The sequence below is a fragment of the Emiliania huxleyi genome, assembly GCF_000372725.1.
Source record: "Emiliania huxleyi CCMP1516 unplaced genomic scaffold EMIHUscaffold_381, whole genome shotgun sequence".
In the NCBI taxonomy this organism is placed as follows: domain Eukaryota; phylum Haptophyta; order Isochrysidales; family Noelaerhabdaceae; genus Emiliania; species Emiliania huxleyi.
Genome location: NW_005199109.1, coordinates 32,165 through 53,156, shown reverse-complemented (window position 1 = coordinate 53,156; position 20,992 = coordinate 32,165). Strand labels below are relative to the sequence as shown.

The 20,992-nt window shown below is 64.8% G+C and overlaps 5 protein-coding genes across 5 annotated transcripts in view; 4 read left to right on the top strand and 1 right to left on the bottom strand.

Annotated features, from left to right (window-relative positions):
• EMIHUDRAFT_458800 (hypothetical protein) overlaps positions 1-1,153 on the top strand; it is a gene marked incomplete at its 3' end in the record, with an annotated part of 3,293 nt that extends 2,140 nt beyond the window's left edge. The window contains exons 5-8 of the mRNA XM_005771526.1: positions 226-338; positions 593-702; positions 922-1,031; positions 1,142-1,153. Of these exons, the coding sequence (XP_005771583.1) occupies positions 226-338; positions 593-702; positions 922-1,031; positions 1,142-1,153 (345 nt within the window). The remainder of the gene's footprint in view (positions 1-225; positions 339-592; positions 703-921; positions 1,032-1,141) is intronic.
• A 1,324-nt stretch (positions 1,154-2,477) lies between these two features.
• On the top strand, positions 2,478-6,859 carry EMIHUDRAFT_243216 (hypothetical protein; the record flags this gene model as incomplete). Its single annotated transcript, XM_005771525.1, has 5 exons — positions 2,478-3,770; positions 4,122-4,448; positions 4,524-5,170; positions 6,043-6,731; positions 6,807-6,859. 5 exons carry the CDS (start codon positions 2,478-2,480, stop codon positions 6,857-6,859), a joined length of 3,009 nt encoding a protein of 1,002 aa, XP_005771582.1.
• Positions 6,860-8,217: 1,358 nt separating this feature from the next.
• Positions 8,218-9,749, top strand: EMIHUDRAFT_243215 (hypothetical protein; the record flags this gene model as incomplete). The annotated part of the gene is made up of 2 exons (XM_005771524.1): positions 8,218-9,150; positions 9,273-9,749. The coding sequence occupies 2 exons, from the start codon at positions 8,218-8,220 to the stop codon at positions 9,747-9,749; spliced, it is 1,410 nt and encodes a 469-aa protein (XP_005771581.1).
• Positions 9,750-12,687: 2,938 nt separating this feature from the next.
• EMIHUDRAFT_369646 (hypothetical protein) lies at positions 12,688-13,121 on the bottom strand (the record flags this gene model as incomplete). Its single annotated transcript, XM_005771523.1, has 2 exons — positions 12,688-12,740; positions 12,779-13,121. Coding segments are annotated over 2 exons (396 nt in total), but the record flags the coding sequence as incomplete, so codon positions are not given.
• A 2,431-nt stretch (positions 13,122-15,552) lies between these two features.
• On the top strand, positions 15,553-18,074 carry EMIHUDRAFT_118128 (hypothetical protein; the record flags this gene model as incomplete). The annotated part of the gene is made up of 2 exons (XM_005771522.1): positions 15,553-15,638; positions 17,564-18,074. The coding sequence occupies 2 exons, from the start codon at positions 15,553-15,555 to the stop codon at positions 18,072-18,074; spliced, it is 597 nt and encodes a 198-aa protein (XP_005771579.1).
• Positions 18,075-20,992: the final 2,918 nt, after the last annotated feature.

Genomic DNA, 20,992 nt, shown 5'->3' with positions numbered 1-20,992 from the left:
GGGACGTCCGAAATCTGGACGCGGACGATCGTGTCACGGTTCTCGAGGTCTCGAGGTTCTCGAGGTGGATATCCTTTGGCCGCTTGACATGCTCCATGCACACACCTCTAGCTCGATTTGGTCCTGTAGCAGCGCACTCTCTCTCCCTCTCGCCGCTAGCCCACGCTCCCCCACCCACGCACGCGTCCTCGCACCCCCCCACACACAGGCACGCTCACGGCCAAGGAGGTGAACCACATCCTCAAGATGAAGAACCTCGAGCACGAGTTCCCCTTCTTCACCACCGTCTACAAGATTAGCTACGAGGACGCCCCCTTCTCCGCCCTCACCGAGACGCCGTACTAGACGCGCGCCACGGTTTCTCTCTGATCGCCGCGCGCACCCCGGGGCGCCCCTATTCGCAACTCCTACCGCTCTGTGCCTCTCTCTCGTTCCATAAACACGTTCGTTCGCTCCTCTGTATTGTGTGTGCATGCTGCATTTTTACTCTGCATTGCATGCTGTAATTTGTGCGAACAACCCTAGCTAGATGCTCGCAGCACCAACAGGCGCAGCAACCCCGGCCCAACGAGTCGCCCGAGGGGTGGACGAGGGTCGGGAAGGGCGGCAAGCCGGACAGGTTCACCATGAAGAACTTCGGCCGCAACCCGCCAAAGTCGGGCAAGCGGAAGCAGGAACACCGCAAGCCCGCACCCAAGGGAGGTGGACCCCCACCCCCTTCTCCCAAGGTGGTGGACAAGAACAGGCTGAGCGCATTGGGCGCTGGCCCTTCTGGCACCAGCGGGAGCCACGAGCGCGCACCGCCGCGCTCTCCCTCCCCCACCTCGCCGCCTGCCAAATCGCCGCGGCCGTCTGCGCCTGCTTCCGGGTATGACTCCGAGCTCGAATTTTCCGACGCTGAGGCGCGGGATAGGGTGGCAGGGGTTGTGCACGACGCAGTGCAGCAGGCTGTGATGCAATATGGCTATGACGACGAGCTCTACCAGGCATGGAGGGACGGCAAGATAGGCGAAAAGGACTTGCCGGAGGAGGTGATGGCTATGACTTTGGACCTTTGCGAGAGGTGGCGAGCGGAGCAAGCGCGGTGTAGGCGCGCCCACGCGGCGCAGCGGCTCTCCCGCGACCATAGCCCCTCCCGCAGCCGCAGCCGTAGCCGCAGCCCCAACTCTTGCTGCTCTTCTAGTGTCGGGTAGTGACCAGGGGGTGAGGGGACGGATTGAAGATCCCTCACACCAAGATCGTGCAGGGCGGGGACACATGTCCCTAAATCCCATCTCGTCTCAGAGTTTGACCGTTTTTATTTATTTATTTATTTCACCTACCGGTACCGCGGGACGCCGTGTACCGTGGGGCCTTGTTGTCCTAGCACGGGAGTACCGTGTGGACCCGGGAGGTAACAGCAGCAACTACCGCGGGACGCGGGGAAAAAGAAAGAATGAAAAGACGCAAAGCAAAGGAGGGATGGGAGAGGAGACAAGGTCGCGTGCCCTGTCGCCTGTTTGTGTTGTTCCTGCTGTGTTGTTTCATATGTTTGTGCCCTTGGCACCGTGGGTGCTGGGGGGGGCGACAGGGGCATGGTCAGGGGCCGGGCGTGGCCCTGAGTAGGAAGCGCAGACCGTAGTGCCGTACGCTTACTCGGGATTGTGTGGCAGCCCAGCTTCGTTGGCTGAGTGAGTTTGTGTGTCTGTGTGTCGTCCTCTTCTGTCCCGCGTCCACCCATATCGCGTAGGTGTCCAGTCCGAGCCAGACTGTTCTTCACCTTTCTCTACCTAACCTAACCTAAGCCTGTGGGCAGTGCCGCCGCCAGGCCGCCGCCACGACGCCGAGGGTGCGCGACCGCTCCCTTGCGCACATCCTCGCCTCCGTCGGTGAAGACCTCCTCCGCCGTCCGTGACGCCCATGGATGCGAGCTTCTCCACAAACACTGACAAAACAAGCCGGGGATCGATCACAGTCCATGTGGAAAGAAAGAAAACACACATGTTTCTCTTGAGAAGACAGAAAACAGAGAACCCAAACGAGGGATGGCGATGGGACGAGGACAGGGTCCCCACCTGCACGAGCAGGATCTTGGAAGGAGACGATCAGGGACACAGGGGAACGGGAGTGGGGAGCGCATCCTAGCGCATCGCGACACGGAGGGGGGCTGGGTAGGGCCCACACGACAGGGTCCCAGGGATTCCCCTCTCGTATAGGACAAAGTTGCACCCGGCGGCACGGGGGCAGGCGCGGGCCTCCTACTGGTTGCGCTCTCCTAGTTCTCCTCCTTCTGGCAAGGGACTCCCTTTTCTCTTAATAAATAAATAGAGCAGATGACATCTCCTGGAGGGATGGGCTACGCAGGAACCGCGCGTCTCTTTTTTTTTTACCGCGCGCGAAGTCTTACGGCGCCTGTGACAGCACGTCCCAGACCGCGATCGTATCCGATCCGCGGTGCCGCCCGCACCGCTTCCGCCGCCGCCCTCACCTCTGTGCTCATGCAACCGGCCGCCGCAAAAAAGCTGGCGGAGCTGCAAGAGCTCACACGCCGTCAGGCCGAGCTCGTCGCGGCCATCCTCCAAGACTGCGATGGCGGCGGCGGGAGAGCAGAGCCGGACGAGGTGCGCCAGAGCCTCGACAGCGCACTGAGCGAGGAGCAAAAGCCCGTGGATGACGGGCAGGGCGGGTGCACCGCCGCTCCTGCTGCTGTGGCGGAGGCGGAGGAGGCGGAGGGGGAGTCGAACCTGCACCAAGTGCTGCGGAGGTGCTCTACTCGTGCAGCTGTCTCAGCTGTCGCCGCCGCTCCCGAGTCGACGGCTGCGGCGGCAACCCGCTCGAAGGCGCCTCCTCCTCGGTCGTCTCGCACGCCGCCGCCGCGGGCAGCCTCGCGCGCCTTCTCGATTGCCTCGTCGCCAAACTCCTCGGCACGGCTCCTCCCTCCCGCACCAGCCACGCCCTATCGCTGCACGCTCTGCGCTCGCCGCCTACTCTCGTGCGCGTGCTGCCTGCTGGCCGCGCCGTGGACAGTGTGGTCGCTCACGCTGGGGCAGCGCAGGGCCGAGGTCCTCGTCCCGCACTCGACGCCGCACGAGCTGTGGCGGCTGCTCGTCATGCTGGGCGTCGCCTTCGTGGCGGTGGTCGTGCCGCTCGAGATCGCCTTCGACGACCACTTCCACCCAAAGCTGCCGTGGGCGGTCGCCAACGTCGGCTTCGACGTGATCTTCCTCGTCGACGTGTACGTCGCCATGCGCACGGGCTACTACCTCGACGGGATGGTCGTGCTCGAGCCCGCCGCCGTCCGCTCGCACTACCTGCACACGCGCTTCGCGCTCGACCTCTTCGTCGCCGCCCCCTTCGCCTGGTTCGTCGGAGGCGACACTTTCGACGAAGACAGCGACTACCACTCGGGCACGCCGGCGATCGTCCGCGTGCTGCGGCTGCTGCGGCTGGGCCGTGTGGTGCCGAAGCTGATCCGCAACGACCTCGCCAAGATCCGCCCCTCCACCTCGTGGCTCCACTCCCACGTCTCCCTCGCGCTCGAGCGGCGCTTCGGCCATGCGGCCGGCCGGGTCGCGCAGCTGTCGGCGCTGCTGCTGATTGCGTGCCACTGGAGCGGCTGCCTGTGGTGGCTGGTCGGCACGACGGGGTGCAACATCTTCGACGACGACCCCGCCGCGTGCGATGACGGGTGGGGTCCGAGCTCCGAGCTGCAGGCCGCGGGACTGCGGGACAAGTACGCGGTCGCCTTCCTGTGGGGCGCCTCCCTCATGACCTGCCTCGTCCCCTTCGACGTCGAGCCGACCACCACCGGCCAGGTCGAGGCACAGCCGAGAGGTGGCCGAGAGGCGGCCGAGAGGCGGCCGAGAGGCACAGCCGAGAGGTGGCTGAGAGGCGGCCGAGAGGCACAGCCGAGAGGTGGCCGAGAGGCGGCCGAGAGGCACAGCCGAGAGGTGGCCGAGAGGCGGCTGAGAGGCACAGCCGAGAGGTTGGCCGAGGGTCGAGTAGTTCAGCTGTGCGCCGACGGCCCTCTCTCCCTCTCTCTCTCTCTCTCTCCGGCACAGGTCGCCCTCACCGTCGGAGGACTCTTCGTCGGCCTCTTCATCAACATTGTCACCATCGCCGCGGCGACCGCAGCCCTGCAGACGCTCGACGCCAAGCGCGGCCACGTCCTCAAGCGGCTCGAGCTCATCCAGAGCTTCCTCGCGCGCAGCGACGTGCCCGAGGGTCTGCAGCGGCAGGTGCTCGACTTCTTCACCTACCGGCTCTCCTCGTCGCAGCAGGCCATGCACGAGATCGGCTCCGACCTGGCCGGGCTCCCGCGCGAGCTCTCGCTGCGCCTGACGATGGCGCTCTACGGCGACCTCCTCCAGCACTGCCCCTTCTTCCGCCCGCTCTCCTCGTCGGCGGTGGTGGCGCTCGTGCAGCAGCTGCAGCCGATGGTCTGCATGCCCGGCCAGCTGCTCGTGGAGGTCCTCGGCCGGCGGGTGCGGGCGCGAGACCGCCCGAGCTTGCCCGAGATCACCCGAGATCGGCCGCGCGTGTAGGAGGGGCGGCCCGTCGACACGCTCTACCTCGTGCGGCGCGGCACGGTGCGCGTGTGGGTCAAGTGGGGCTTGCCCGAAGAGCGCACCCTCCTCGCCACCCTCGGCGACAACGACTTTTTCGGAGAGCGGGCACTCGAGGGCACCGACGGCCGCACGGCCTCCGCGCCGCCCGTCGCGCAAGCCACCGCCGAGTGCGCGACGTACTGCGACCTGCTCGTGCTGCCGCGCCACGTCTGCAAGGAGGTGCTCGCCGCAGAGCGACAGCGGGTTCGAGCGGGCCGCCACAGCCTAGGCCACAGCCAGCCAGCCGCGGGCCGGGCGAGCTGCGGAGGAGGCGGCTTGCGCCGCTCTTTGTCCACATCGCCACCCGTGTTGCTCGCACAGCCGCCCCCGGACGCCACGGCGCTCTCGACGGCGCTCTCGGACGAGAGGTCCGCGCTGGAGAGCCTCGAGGCGCTACGCCGCGGGACCACGAGCCGGAGCTCGCTGGAGCTCGCTGGAGCTCGCTGGAGCTCGCTGGAGCACGCAATCGTGCAGGCGTCGCGCTCCCCCGCCCGCGCAGAGCACGCCCCCCCCGACGGTGCGGCGCCGCTCCCGCTCGTCCCCGCGCCGCTGCCGCCGCCGGCTGTCGAGTCACTGACGGCCCCGTCGCACGCCCGGCCGCGCCCGCGCGCGGAGGGCTACTCGAACCTCTCAGAGTGAGGCGCCGGGGGGCGTCGTGGGTCCGTGTGCAAACGAGCTTGCCTCTCGTGTGTCGCCGAGGAGGTGGGGACAAGTACACAGTCACACCACCACGACGATTTGGGTCTCAACTTCATGTACGATGTAGCTCGACGGCTCTTCAACGGCTCTTTCTGGGTGAATTGTCAGACAGTGCTATCGCAGTCAGCAACGCACGTGCCGAGAGCAGGGCGGCCTTCGAGCAGGCCACTCTGGGGCTGGGATGGCGCGCACGAGGAGGTCCGTGGGGAGGGTCGAGGAGGCGGACGGACGGCGGCGTGTCCGGCGAGCGGGCGGCGGCGGTGGCAGCGGCGCCGGCGAGGCGGTGCGAGCGGCGGCACGCCGGGGTAGCCATCGCGAGAAAAAGAATTAAAACAAAGTGCGGGCCGCAAGGGCTGACTAGCGGATGAGAGAGAGAGAGAATTCTTGATACGAAACCACGACGACACACACCAGTCGACTCGCATCGGTTGCCTCCATGAACGGCGGAGCTATTCTCGCGTCCACACCACACCTGGCTCCAACGTGGACACGCCCATAGCTGGGGACACTACTAGGTCACGCATGGCATCAGAAGTTTTATCTCTGGGCCCCGAAAGGCATCTCTAGCAGCGTCGTTACGCATGCGCCCTCCCCTCCTCTCTCTCTCTCTCTAGCGGATGCCGTTGCTTTTTCCATCGGGCGACCCGGAGATACGCAGGTACTTAGGTACACTGCCGCTCGATTGTGACAGGCCCGAGGTCCGAGCTTGGTTGTGCTCGCTGCGTGCCGCTGTCGCCACCATGTCGCCACCCCTGAGGCTCTGCTACGGTCTGCTCCTCACCCTGTTCCCACCCGCGCTCGCGGTATGCGCCGACCTTGCCGAAGTCGCAAAAAACCAAAGCGCATACTCCTGCGTCGGCGACAAAGCTGCGGCGCCGGCACCCACCTGGCAGGACTTGATGAACACGGGCATCCAGACCGGCATGGGCTTCGCCATGGCCGGTGCCCCGCTTGAGAGACAGTCTGACTCGGCATGCTGCACGCCAATTGCTTGCCTCCAACAGGGCACCATCTGCGCAACGAGCGTGAGTAAGCCGTGTCCGACCGAGCAGCCGACGGCAAACTCTGCCTGTGGCGCCTCTTCGGAGGGCCTCGTGTGCAAATACGACCTGAACTGCAAAGAAAATCTCGCGGGCGTCGTCGCCGGCTGCTACTTCATCACCCAAGCAGAGTGCACTGGGGCGGCGTGGCGAGTGTTGCAGGAGTCTTCGGGCCCACCCTCTGAGCATGCCACCTGCGAGCCCGGCAAGGACTTTGCTTCGGCCGACGGATGCAACACCTGCTTCTGCCCAGACAACGGGCTGAAGGCCATGGCGGCCTGTACGGAGAAAGCATGCCCGACACCCGCATCCCTCTGCTCGCTGATCCGCTGCTCTAACGAAGCGATTGATACGGTGGGAAGTGACTGCTACAACTGCTACGGCGGCGGCTGTGTCGACTGTTCAGGTACGCCGATAGCGCCATCGCTGGGAGGTAGGTACGACGCTTGGGCCGATTGGGCTGCCTTCCGCACGCATGCAGGCTCCGCTCGGCGGCTACTCTTCGCGGCCCAGCCCGATCCGAAATGCTGCTGAGCCGCCGCCCTCCTATCGGCCGTCGCCCTCCTATTGGGCTGACCTGAGCGGGCTCGGGAACTCGTTCGGTGGCGGGCAGGCTACGTACTCGTACGACCCGACTAACGCCCAGGCGCGAGGGGTCTCGTGTGCATGTTGACGAGGGGGCGAGACTGGCCTGTTGGTTGTGTTGCTGCCTCGCGTGCTCCTGCTCGCGCCCTCGCCTACGGTACGTTTCGTGTTGATTTCTTCGTGTGAATCGTCGTGAGCGTTTTTTTTCAATTCCCTCCCTTCACTTCTCTAAATGTGCCACGCCCATGAATTCATTCTATTCTCTCTCTCGCGTCTCTCGGCGCTCCTCCGGGCGCTTAGCATCAGCCATCACACGCGACACGTGTTGTCCATCTTAACCCTTTTACGTACACATTTCGAGCGAGTGAAAACCAACTCCTGAGCACGGCGCCGCAGGCGCCTGTTGATAGGTCCAGGTGATAGCCCTGGATGGGCAATGCATTCGCCTACCTGGGCCTCAGATCGCCCGACCGCGTCCCGGTGCTCTGCGTTCGGATTTGTGACGCCGCCGCACCGCGCCGCGGCCGGGGGCCCGCCGGAGGACGAGGATGGCCGTGACGGACCGGGACGAGCTCTGGGAGGTTCAGTGTCAGTGAGTATATTGTAGATAGAGGCCATCCATGTGCACAATATCTTGACTGAGAGCTAAGCCAGGGGAGGCGATGCCGGGGCCGTACAGCAGCTTGAATGGTGCTTCGCCGGCGTAGAAGCGGCCGCGGAGGGCTCCGGGTGCCTGAAAAAGACGGATTTACGTGGGCTGTGGGAGATTTACTGTCGACTCAAACGACACTGTGGCGTAATCCTCTCATATATGGCTAAATATTTACCGAGCCGTTTAGCGTTTTAAAGTTCCACCGCTACGACTGGAGATATATCGAGATTGGGTCCTCAGGACCCTTATGAAGCAAAAGGGTTAAGTAGATGCGCCACGCTGCCCGCGGCACTTTTTTTTCGTTCGGGACAGCCCCGCCCCAGGGCGGTAAAAGACGTAAAAGAATTTAAACAAAACAACTCTCTCTCACAGCAGACAGGCTCGACACAGGTGCGAACTGGCGCGTGCTAGTACTATCACCGGCACACCACCGGAGCCGCCTAAGCGACTCCGTTAAGAACGGCAATGCACTTAGCTCCGTGCACAATGCCGCTGTCCCCGCACGCTAGCTCGTTCACCGTCTGCCACGCCACGGCGGTGTGGAGAACGACAGACAAGCGCTGCATCTGCAGCCCGTAAAAGAAAGAAGAAAACCTCCAAAGCAAACGAGGATGGGAGCAGCACAAGGTCCCCAACCTGCTGCACGACATCATACATGACGATTCGAGTCGGCATCGCTGGCGCTGGCATCTCTGGCCTCACACTCGCTGGCATCCTCTCTCGCCGGCTCCCGCACGTGCATGTGACGGTGCTCGAGCGGGCGCCGGCGGCTCGCGACCAGGGGTATGGGCTGGACCTAGATGCAAATGGCCAGGAGGCGCTTGCGCGAGCCGGCGTCTATCACAAGTACTGGGACTGCAGCCAGCCTTACTCCGATCACATGGCCTTCTTCCGCATCGGCTCGCACGGTCCTGAGCCCGCCGGGGTCATGTTCCGACCGGCACTGCTGCGCTGGCTGTTTCCTGGGACATTTGCGGCACGGCCGGAGACCAACCGGGGCGCGCTGCGTGATATCCTGCTCGACGAAATGGCGACGCGAGCAAACACGGGCGTCGTTTTCGACACGGCCGTGCGCGACGCACGGCTGCACGTGGACGGCGGCTGCGAGCTGTTTGGCGACGGCGGAAAGGCGTTGGGCGTGTTCGACCTGATCATCGACGCCATGGGTCTGCATTCCACTCTCCGGCACCATCGAGTAGTGGACGCGAGCGGCGGAAAGGCGTTTGGCGGCACGGTCCACATCCATGGCGTCATCAACTCGCCGGAGGCTGCCTGCGGCGCACCGCTGCTGGCACGGCTGCGCAAGTACGGCAGCGTGGCCGGCTACGGGCGCGGATACCTAATCTTTTTGCAGCGCTTCGGCGCCGGGTCGAACGACGGGCGCACGTGCTGCTTCTACCAGCTGAACCACCTCGACAGCGCCGAGTCTCTCCTCGACGAGATCGGCGTCAGCCCACCAAGCTCACGTGCCTCGGGCATCATGACCGATGAACGGCTCGACAAGGTGAAGAGGTGGGTGCTGCATGACATGGGCGAGGTCTTCGACGAGTCGTGGCGCGATGCGATCCGGAGCCTCGATCGTGTGACGGTGGGCGCGCCGAGTTCACACACACTCCTCTGCGTGTATCTCGGCTCAATCTCGGCTCAATCTCGGCTCAATGACCGCAGGTGCGCGGCGAGTTCACACACGGCGAGACAGAGCTCCGCGAGGCCGACGACGTGGCGCTTCCGCTCGTTTGCATCGGCGACTCACTGCTCAACTGCGGGCTGGGCGGCGGCGGGATCCTCGCGATGCAGGATGCCAACGAGCTGGCGGCCCTGCTCGAGAAGGAGGGCGCGTTCGACGACGCGGGCAGGCCCGACCTGAGCTCGCTGCGCGCGGCTGAGGGTGCGATGCTCGCTCGGAAGCAGGAGTTCCACGCAGAAAAGCAGCAGCGCGCGCGCGGGACGTGCGCTCAAGTCGCCGAGCGCGGGCGCGGCCCGACAGAGTGGCCATTCGAGTTGGACGACCTTGGACTCCCCGGGTGGAAGCTGGGCCTGGCGCGTCTGTTGTTGCCCAGGGTGGCTGCGCTCACCAACGCGTGGTACCGCTGGGACGAGTGGCGGCTGGGCAGGGTGGGCGCGACGCCGTCGACGCCCATCTACCCGAGTGTGAAGAAGTTGCTCGACTCGGGGGAGGGCAAGTGAGCATGGATGTTGGAAGGCCAGACGGGGACGTGGCTCGTGGGTGCAACCATGCAACAATGCGGTGTGCGCGATGGCGTGTGTGTATAGTTGCGGCGCCCCAGCAGCGGCGGCGCCGGCAGCGCAGCGGCGGCGCCAGCCGACAGCTAAGCGGCGGGAACGCTCCTGTCCGCGACGAGCCTCGCAGCCTGCTGTCGGGCCCCGGCGGACGCGGCTCTTCGAGCAGCACCACCTCGAGGGGCAGACGTGCCGCGCTGAGACGTCGCGTGGATGCAGGGGCGCAAAGCATACCGGTCGGCGAGGCCATAGCTTTTGCGACGGCTACCGGCAAGAGCGGCCGCACATTGCTCGGTACCCCCCCTGCACTTCTAAGCCCGTCCCTGCTGCTAGGGGGGGGGTCTGACCCCCCCAGCAGCAGAGCGCTGCTGCTGGGGGGGGGGGGGTCCCGACCCCCCCAGCAGCAGAGTGCACTCGCGCACTGGACCCAGCTCCCGCCTCCCGCCGCCCCCCCTCCCGCCCCCTCGGCTCGTGTTTTACAGTAGCGGTACGCTCGAGGCGGTTGTGTTCACCGCGCCTTCGAGCCCAATACACCTTCCGTCGTGTCGAGTGCTGGCGTTTTACTAAAGACTTGTGACCATGGTGAGTCTATCTTGTACTACCACTGTGTACACTCGGTGTCAGAGCGTCGCGCCTACATCAATAGTCTCGTCACCGAGTGATTGCTGGCCTGTGGCGTATGACCTCCGATGACGGTCGCCGGCTACATGAACGGCGGACTCCGCATCCCTCCCAACCACGTGGCGCACATCACGGCGACGGCGTGCTCGATGAGCACAACTCGCGCTCTCGCCGCCATCGAGTTTTGCCGTCTCCGCGCCGGCCACAGGCAGGCCATGGTGCTCGCCTCGGCGGACGCTCCCTGCTCTTCCGCCACCTCCGGGAGGTGACTGCACGCCTTCCCTACGCACTTGATCATACCGTGCCCTCCTTCAGCCCGCCACCTCCTCACTGAGATTGTGTGCCCTCCTTCAGCCCGCCACCTCCTCACTCAGACTGTGCCGGGTCCACCCGCGTGCCACCTCTGTCAAACCTCCGCTACCACGCTCTGTCTGATCTAGGTCCACCCGCGCCACCTCAGACCGTGCTAGGCACCTTGCTCAGACTGTGCTGCTACCGCCCGCCCAGCGCAAGTGCCTGACGCTGAGCCAAAGGGCGCTTCCGCGGCCGCAGGTTGCTCCTCTGGTATGCCGACGGATCAGGGCTCACGTGGGCCACGGAGCCAGACGGCGCCCGGACCTCAATCGGAGCGCAGCTGATCGCTGCCTTCGACGACATGTGTCTCCCACTTCGTGGTTCGAAGAACCACACCGCGAAAGATCCCGGCCCGGTGGTCGGAGACGGCTTTGCCTTGCTCCCGTACTCCACGAGCAGGGCGCACTTTGGCCGTTTGCCAAAAGCGTTGAGGCAAATCGGCTTGTGGATGCAGCGGCACGGGCTCGTCGGTCCCTTGACGGCCGACGGCTCGGACGTTACCTCGGACACATCACCTCTTATGCCTTATGCCTTATGCCTTATGCCTTGTGGGTCCGCCCACATCTTAATACACGTTATGGTCCGACCAAGAGGACGGGTACGATGCACTAGCCCCAGCCGTCGGGGGGGTGTTGCCGGCGCTGGTAGATGATCTCTCGGAGAAGAGCCGGAGGGACCTTGGCGCCGGGGTCACGAGGAACTTGCAAGTCGTGGCCGAGGCGGCGACGGGCGCGGTGCAGAGGTGGATCCGGCTCAATGAGGGGGCACTCCCACCGACGTATGTATCTGTGGTGACTGTCCCTAGTCTCGGAGGGGGGCTTGAAGCTAAGAATATTTTATTTTTTTGAGGCTACGGCGCGCATAATGAAGAGAGAGGAACACATCGAGTGGCTGAGGAAGCTCTTCACTGGGTGGAAAGAGGCTCGGCCGGCCTTGAGGGAGTCGCAGAGGAGGGATAACGCAGGCAACGCAGGGACGGGCCAACAGCCAGTGGGACGAACGAGGGCCGCGACGGCGGCTCAAGCGGGAGGGAGCGGAGACGGTGGGCAGAGAGCGAAGTGGGTGAGACTGATGATGCTCCTTCGACTTAGGGAGCGGTTCAGATGCTGGGCGGGCTTCAGGCTGGTGCTCACGCGAAAAGGAATCGACGCGATGTACAAAGCATACAAGAAGGGGAGAAGGAAGAGGAGAGACGCCGGTGAGGACGAAGCAGAAACTAGCGCAGACGAGAGCAGGGCAGACCCGGGGACTGGGGAGCCGGAGCAGACGGCATCGGCCGCCGAGGGAACGTTGGGAAGAGGCACGAGGAGGGCGGCGACCTCGACCGACTATGGAGGACCCGTCGCCAGACGGCGCAGGGCAGAAGACGGTGAGGCGGAGCAGACGCGCAGGGCGAGACGAGGGAGGGAGCAGGACTTTGCGGAGATCAGCAGGAGGATGTACGAAGAGATTAGGAGCAGCAGGGACCCGAGGGACCATGTGGAAGACGGCTAGTGCTAGTCCCCCATCTCGGGAGGACGACCCCGGCTAGTCGCCGACCACACCCACAAAGAACCCTGCACAAAAATCGCAAGGGCGGGGACCTGTTCCTTTTTACCCATCTCCTAGTAGAGGTGTCCGTTTTATTTATTTATTTATTTACATTAAGGGAGTAAGTATGGAGGCCCAGTCACGAGTCAGCAGCTCGGGCAACTCCCAACTGCACATATGCAGAACAGACATCAAGGCTGGGCTAAACCAGGTGTGATTGATGGAACCACGTCGGTGAAAAACGAAAAATTGCCGCCCCGCGAGACCTCGATAGAAGGCGCTCTTTTTCTAAAGATATATTGCTCCCCCGTTGTCCGCCGTTTACCCGTGACCAGCGGAATTCGCGGACCCGAGGAGTCTCGAGCTTCAGCTGGCAAACCATCATGCCGCTCTCGGCACCGCAGCAGCGCGAGCGCCGCGCCGCGCAGCGCGCTACCGAGGCTCAGGACGCGGCTCGCGGGCAGCGCAACCGCCCGGCGCCGAGCCGGTGCTAGGCCGCCTCCGCTGCGCCTGCTTCCTTGCGCGCCGCTGGACGTCGGCCGAGAAGACCGCTTCCCTCTGGGGACCCGACTCCGCGAAGATCGCGCGCGCGTCGTGAGTGGCGGCGCGCGCGCGATCTCCGTTCCCGGGCACGCCGGTCGCAGTGGCATGGGCTCCCAGGCTCAAAAGCAATCCCGTCAACAGCGAGCGAGCGCCGCCGCTGCTCCTCCTCCCGCCGCCGCTCACCGAGACTCGGTGCCGCCGTTCGCCGCCGCCGCCGCCGCCGCCGCCGCCGCCGCCTCGCGCCTCGCCTCCGTCACCGCCGCCCTCCATCTCGCAGCGGCGCGTCCCTCTGATGGCGCGGGCGCCTCGCTCACCGGCGCCTCGCCGCCCCCCCCCCCCCTTCTCGCGCCGCTCCGCTCGTGGCCGCCGCCTCCCCTGTCAATCCCGCCGCCTCCCCTGTCATCCCGCCGCCCGCACCACCGCCGCCACCGCCTCGCGCCTCGCCGCCGCCCCTGACGATTAGTGAGGAGGTGGTGTTGCACAGCATGGAGCTCGGCGAGCGTTTAGCGAGCCCCGCAGCTAGTGATTGAAAATAGTACCCGGGTACCCACGTTCCCCGACGGCCTTTGCCTGACATCCACACGAGGCATACCATGCACTTTCCTCGTCCGCTCGCGCTTGCCGCGCCGCCCGCCTCCTCGCCCGCCCTGCTCGCGCCCGAAGACGCCAGCATCCTTCCCCGCAGTCCGCGCATCTTCGCCAGCGCGCCTCGCAGCACCCCGCCCGCCCGAGCCAGCGATGCCCGCTCCTCGCCACTCCTCTTGCTGCTCATGTTCTCACCGCATCGTCTTTGCGCTGCCGCAGGGCTACACGATTACATGTCGATCTGCGATCGCTTCAACAATGACGGGCTGCTCGTTCGGGCCATCGATTGCCACCATTTGTGCGAGGTCAACCAAGCAGCAGTTGCGCATTTGCCGCAATTGCAAGCAGAAGCTGCTACCCTGAGCAGAAAGCGACGCTCGGCCAGGCTACCGAGCAGCAGCCAACCTCTGAACTCCAAGCACTTTGCAAACAAAACAACGAGGTATGTCGCCAAGTGCTTGCAGAGACAGCTGCAACCAGCGCCTGCAGCTGTTCCATCCACGCTTGTGAGGCACGACCTACCACTCGCCACCTACTGCAGTGTTGGCGTTGGCTTGATGCTCAGCGCACGAGTGAGAAGAGAGCCGTTCTGTGCGAGCCCCTTCGACACGTGGCATCTCACGCATCCGAAGCGCTACCCCAGGTGCAACGACACCATTGAGCAGCATGTGCGCATGCGTGTCAACGTGCGTCGACACGCATGCCGCTCCAAATCCAACATGAATTACTGGGCCGAGAAAGCCGAGAACAGCAAGCGCCAGCTTCAGTGCTGTTGGTCTATCGATGAGGCAGCGCTGCGGCTGAAAGCCTTCCTGGCCGTGGACGGCTTGAGCAAGTGCGAGCGAGGCAGTGGACTTAACCAAGTGGCAGCGACTTGGACGGCGGGCGATGTGGTTGGCGTGTACTACATGAACGCATCCGACTTCCGACCGGCAGCTGCACTGCGAGACTATCTCATGCAGATCCGCACCAGTCAGAGCAGCGGCCGCGAGATCCAGATCGTTCATCTTCCCACTTGCGTGAAAAAGGGAGCGCGAGACGTTCAACAACGACTACTTTGAAATCGCGCGATTCCTTGGACCTTGCCCCCTGAGAAAGCCCCCGCACAAGTTCTGCGATTCGTGCCCGCTCCCGCGACGCAAGTCACGTGCCGCATGAGTACCGCTCGGTTCGCATGAGTGTAGTACTGGGTGAGTGTCGTGTCGATCCTCGGCGGGGAGAGGGAGTGGGGGGGGGGGGGGGCGTGTGGCTCTCCCTTTCGCACTTGTTTTGGGTTAGGGTTAGGGTTAGGGTTAGGGTTAGGGTTAGGGTTAGGGTTAGGGTTAGGGTTAGGGTTAGGGTTAGGGTTAGGGTTAGCACATGTTTTGGGTCTCTTGCTTTCGCACATGTTTTGGGTCTTGCTTTCGCACATCTTTTGGGTCTTGCCGGCGCTGCAGCACGCGCGGCGGCTGCTCTCGACGGACGACGCAGGGGGGAGCACGCTCTCCCGCCGGAGTAAAGCCGTAGCGGGCGGTCTTCCCGCTACTCGCTCGTATTTGAGGTGCATCCATGCCCCGCCCACCACCTTCCCGGCAGCTCCACCCGCTCGGTGATGTCCTCATCTTCGCTCCCCCCTAGAGCTGTCAAACGTTAACTTTGGGCCTAACAGTTGCACTATTGTTGGCTGAAAATCCTCAACGTTGTTCAAGTGTTCTCCCCAGCCCAAGCTGTTACTGTTTGTTACTGTTGTTACTGTTGTTCAGTGGCCAGCAAGCAGAAAATGCAAAAAAACCCGGGTAAAACCCGAAAATACCTGGGGTTTTCCAGGTATTTTCGGGTATTACCCGCACTGGACGCTGGAGATCGTCGTGGGTCACTGCCAGGCCTTCCTTATTGTTGTTCAGCTGGCCTAACGTTAGCTACTGTTGTTGGGGAGCCCCACTGTTGTTCTGTTGTTACTGTTAACACTAGCAACACTGTTCAGCTCTTAACGTTTGACAGCTCTACTCCCCCCCCTGCCCCGCCCCCCTTCAGGCAAGGCCCTGGCCACCAAAATCGCGCTCTGCGCTCCGTCCGGGAACGGGCAGCAGCGCGACGCAGTTCGAGAGCGAGCGGCGGCGGCGGCTTAGCACCAACCATGTCAGTGCAGGGGCTGGCTGCGTGGGCCCCCGCCACCAGACTCCGTCGGGCTCGCGCCTCCCTGCCCGCTGAGGGGAGCGCAGTGTGTGTGTCTATGTCTGTGTCTGTGTCTGTGTCCCTGTCGGCTCGTGTGTGTCGTGTGTGACTCTCGCAAGCTCGCCTCCCATCGTCCATCGACCGAGTGCGAGCCATGCAGCGTGATCGCAGTGCCGCTCGCAACGTCAGGGGTCGTCCGAGGATTCCTCTAGGGCCCCAGCACGAAAAAAGAAATACGAAAGACCAACGCACCCCACGGGCCTAGACGCAATGGGGTGAAGTCACTTGGGATTTGCACGACGCGGCCGTCGCGACGTGCAGAAGTGCGTGGCTTGCGGTGTACGAGACGGTGGGTGGCTGGCTCGGCTCGCCTCGCCTTCCCAGCCACAGCCCTGGATTCTGGCCCGACGCCGAAGCGGCGCGCGCAGCGGCCGGCGCGGCTTGGGAAGGAGGGCGCGCGCCGACCCATCGACCCCCTAGGGGACCAGACTATGGCCACTACTAGCCTCGCCAACCGCTCGACTAGCGTGTCGAGCGAACCTGAAGCCACTTCGGACGGCCACGTAGGCAATGGAGCGGCCTCTCCGCGCTGATGCGCGCCGCCCAGTTTGGCCACGAGCGAGTGGTGGAGCTGCTGCTGCAGCGAGGCGCGGAGATCAACCAGCAGAGCAGCGATGGCAGCACCGCGCTGATGTACGCTGCCACCAAAGGCCACGAGCGAGTGGTCGAGCTGCTGCTGCAGCGCGGCGCGGAGATCAACATGCAGAACAGCGACGGCGTCACCGCGCTGATGACCGCCGCCTACAACGGCCACGAGCGGGTGGTCGAGCTGCTGCTGCATCACGGGGCGGAGATCAACAAGCAGGGCAGCCGAGGCGGCACCGCGCTGATGAGCGCCGCCAGCCACGGCCACCCCGCCGTCGTGCTCCGCCTGCTGCGGGCGGGCACAGATGCGGCGCTGTGCTGTAAGAACGGCGTCCGCGCTGCAGTATGCCAAGGAGAAGGGCCACGCCGCGTGCGTCGAGGCCTTCCGGCAGCACGTCGCAGAGGTGAGCGGGCCAGCGCGAGGCGGCGGTGGGCGGCGCGGGCGGCGCATCCTCGGGCGAGGCGGCGGCGGGATCGACGGCCGCGGCTTCTTCGGCCGTGACAGCAGCTATTGACGGCGACGAGACGGGGCTGCTGGCGTGGCTCGACAGCGGCGGGCGGGTCAACGCGACTTCCGTGGTAGGCAATGGGAGCGGCGTCACCGCGCTGATGTGCGCCGCCCAGCTTGGCCACGAGCGAATGGTCGAGCTGTTGCTGCAGCGCGGCGCGTATATCAACCAGCAGAACAGCATCGGCGGCACTGCGCTGACGGGCGCCGCCCTCCACGGCCACGAGCGGGTGGTCGAGCTGCTGCTGCAGCACGGCGCGGAGATCAACATGCAGAACGGCGAAGGCTACACCGCGTTGATGAGCGCCGCCACTAACGGTCACGAGCGGGTGGTCGACTCGCTGCTTCAGCGCGGCGCAGAGATCAACCAGCAGGACAGCAGAGGCGGCACCGCGCTGATGGACGCCGCCACCAACGGCAATGAGCGGGTGGTCGAGCTGCTGCTGCAGCGCGGCGCGGAGATCAACAAGCATGGCAGCCGAGGCGGCACCGCGCTGATGGGCGCCGCCCAGGAGGGCCACGAGCGGGTGGTCGACCTGCTGCTGCAGCGCGGCGCGGAGGTTGACGAGCAGAATAGCATGGGGGGCACCGCGCTGATGGGCGCCGCCGGCTACGGCCACGCCGCTGTCGTGCTCCGCCTGCTGCGGGCGGGCGCAGACACGACGGCGCGCGCTGCGAGCGGCAAGTCCGCGCTGCAGATGGCCAAGGAAAAGGGCCACGCCGAGTGCGTGCGCGCCCTCGAGGAGCATGCGGCGGCGGCGGCGGAGGTGGAGGCAGCGTGGAGGGAGGCGGAGAGAGCGGCGGCGGAGGCGGAGGCGAGGCGGCATGCCGAGGCGCTGCTGGCGGAGGAGGAGGCGGAGAAGGAGGCGGGCGGGCGCGACAAGGAGAGCAAGAAGGGCAAGAAGAAGAAGAAGAAGGGGAAGGGCGGCGGTGGAGGCGCTGGGCCTTCGCGGGAGCCCGAGGATGAGGCAGCGCTGACGGCGGGAGAGATGGCGGAGTTGGCGGCGGCGCTCGAGGAGAGCGCGAGGCTGGAGGAGGAAAGGCGGGCGCCCGACGAGCAAGCGTCGTCCTCTTTGGCTGCAGAGAGGCCGCTTTCGGTGGAGGAGGAGGAGCCGCCGGCCGACTTCGTCTGCCCAATCACGACCGAGGTCATGAGTGACCCGGTGATGGCGGCGGACGGGCAGTCGTACGAGCGGACGGCGATCGAGCGCTGGCTCGCGACCAAGTCGACGAGCCCGCTGACCGGCGAGGAGCTAGAGTTCACTCGGCTCTTCCCAAACCACACACTCCGCCGGGTGATCCGACAGTGGCAGGAAACCGCTCGCAGCTGACACGCTTGTGGCGGGGTCACTCTGGGGGGAGGCGGGGGCCCCCGGAGGCACCGTGCGCCGCGCCGCAGTGCGGAAACGGGGCCCCGGCTCTACTAGTCTCTACTAGCACCGACTTTCCGATTAAGCTAGGTTAATCAGAGGGCAGATTTGGAAAGATCTCGAGGAGTACATACAGATAGACCCTCCAACCATCAGGAAACTCCGACCTGATCGGTCGTACTGACCGCCGACAGATCACTCCAGACAGCAGACAGGCCGACGTCTGCACGTGGCCGGCCGGGCGAGAGGCTTGACACGATCCGACCCTGCGACCCTGACGCTGCTGCTCTAGCTATCAGACAACTGCTGACTGCTGCCACAATGTGTGACCGGTGCTGGCCCACTTGGCGGCCTTCCCGGTCAGTGGTGAGGCGCAGTTCAGAGCTGTCGATGGCGCGATGCCGCACTGGTCCCACATTGGTGACACGAGACCACCACGTTTGCCGGTCCAAGAGAGAGGCACTGGCGCTGTCCTGAGAAGGTGCGTGGTCCCTCTTGACTGCCCATGCGCGCGAGGCTGTGTAGGCATAGCCTCGAGAGTGCCAGCAGCCAGTCGCCGAGGCAGTCTGTGACGCGCATTGCGTCAGAAGCGTGCACACGATAGAAGGACACCTTCCTACTGACCGTAGGATCAGGTCGTCACTGAATGCTTGATACTAAGGCCGCGAGCTATGCAGGTGGTCAATTGTGCAGCATGGCACGGTCAGCAGCGCCGACAGGCTGTCGCAAGGCGTGATAGCATGCTGCAAGTACAGCGAATTCCCATGAAACAAGTAAAAAATCGCGCAAAAAAGAAAAAAGTCCCGAAAAAATCGGCGCCTGCGGCGGGCCATGGGACCCCATCTCCCCCCCGCATGGATACCCTCCAGGGCCCCCGCCTCCCCCCAGAGCGGGGTCAGAGCCTGTCACTGCATTGGTTGGCACCTGACCAGTGACCTGACAAAGATCAGAGTGTCACTGACAGTCCTTCTTCTTCCGGCATCCAGCAGCTTTCTCAGAGCACAGAGGGTGCGTGTGAGTGAGTATTCTTGATACGAAACCACGACGACACACACCAGTCGACTCGGCACTCGCATCGGTTGCCTCCATGAACGGCGGAGCTATTCTCGCGCCCACACCACACCTGGCTCCAACGTGGACACGCCCATAGCTGGGGACACTACTAGGTCACGCGTGGCATCAGAAGTTTTATCTCTGGGCCCCGAAAGGCAGTTTCGTGGCCGCCTCTCAAAAAGAAACGAGAGCTACGCGTAAGATCCAAGCGCCGAGTGGGGTGGCGAGGCGACCCCGCTCGGCCGGGCTCGACTGCCCGCACACGGCAGTCTTCACGAGCGTCGTGCTCAGGCATCCGACGCCGGCCCTTCCACGATTGAGCGCTTCTGCTTCCAGACCGCACCTCTCCCGCGCTCGTGATGGTCGACTTCATCTGCGCCGAGGCCGGCCTCTGCAACAAGCTCCGGTCCGTCCTCTCGTACCGCGAGGCGGCCGTGCAGCGGGGCCGCCGGCTGGTCGTACTGTGGCGACTCGGTGCCGCCTGCGACTCACCCTTCGAGGACCTCTTCGAGCCGCTTCCCGGAGTCGTCATGCTGCACGGGGTCGGCGAACTGCCGCCGGCGCACCGCGAGGCGCTCGCCGCCGGCGGCGGAGCGGCGAAGGCCTCCGTGTACGACTCGCACCCGTCCATCAAGTACACGGAGACCGAGGCGACGATGTACGCCGCGCTCTCGCCGCTCCCGCCCGTGCGCGCCGCCGCCGCAGCCAACGTCGCCGCGTGCGGCGGAGCGTTTGTCGCGGTGCACATGCGCCGCACCGACCACACGGCCATGTTTGGCGACCGGACGCCCGACGAGGCCTTCTTCACCTTCTTGGAGGAGCGCGCGCCGCTGCCCATCTTTTGCGCGACCGACAACGCGCTCACGCTCCGCGAGGTCGGCCGCCGCTTCCCGCTCCGGCTGCGCGGCGCGGCGCCGATCCCCGAGCCGGCGGGGGGAGAGGCGGAGAGAGAGGCGGAGGGCGAGGCGCGGCACACGAGCGTCGAGCGCGCGGCGGTCGACCTGCTCACGTGCGTCGAGGCGACCGCCTTCATGGGCACGTACATGTCCTCCTTTAGCGACGCCATCGCGCTGCTGCGGCGGGCGCGCGGCCTGGACACCTCGGACGACAGGCACGTCGTCCGCTCGCTCGGAGGGAAGCACTACGACCCGGACGTCCACTCGGTGGCGCTGCCGCCGATCGGGCCGCCGGCGGGGGAGCCGGGGTAAAGGGAAGCGGGTAGGTTTGTCGGGTAAAGCGTAAAGCCTTTAGTAAAGGGTGTGGATGCTGGGTTAGTGGGTGGTACTGGGTTGAACAAAATCGAGGGACGCGACCCACTTCGCCACAGACGGTCCCGCGCCTCGCCACTATGACGGCGGCACGGCCGCAGCTCGTGTGCGTGCCGCCGTCTTTGTCCGGAGTGAATAACGGGTAAGGTAAGCGGGTAGTTTTCTCCACACACACAAAGTGGTGGGGCAAGGGGGGGCGACCCTCGCATCTCCACGCCCGGACACGGGCAGGAGCCCCACGGCATTCAAAGTGCAAGCACTGGCCCGGTGCACGTGGGTGAGCAGCCTGCCCCTCCCTCCCGACAAACACACAATCGCACTCACCACTCTGGCCATCGAATGACTCCGAATCCGAATGACTCACTGTGTGTGCTAAGACAGAATCTCCGCAGACATCCAAAACGGGCCGTGCCGCGTTTGTGGTGTCTTCTCAAGCACTAGCATCCGGACGCCGCACTCGAGCGGGCGGGTCACATCTATGTGGGCCCAGTGTGCGCACTAGGCGCATATGCTAGTGCTATCCTGCCCTATGGGAGGCAGAGGGATGGGGGGAGGGGG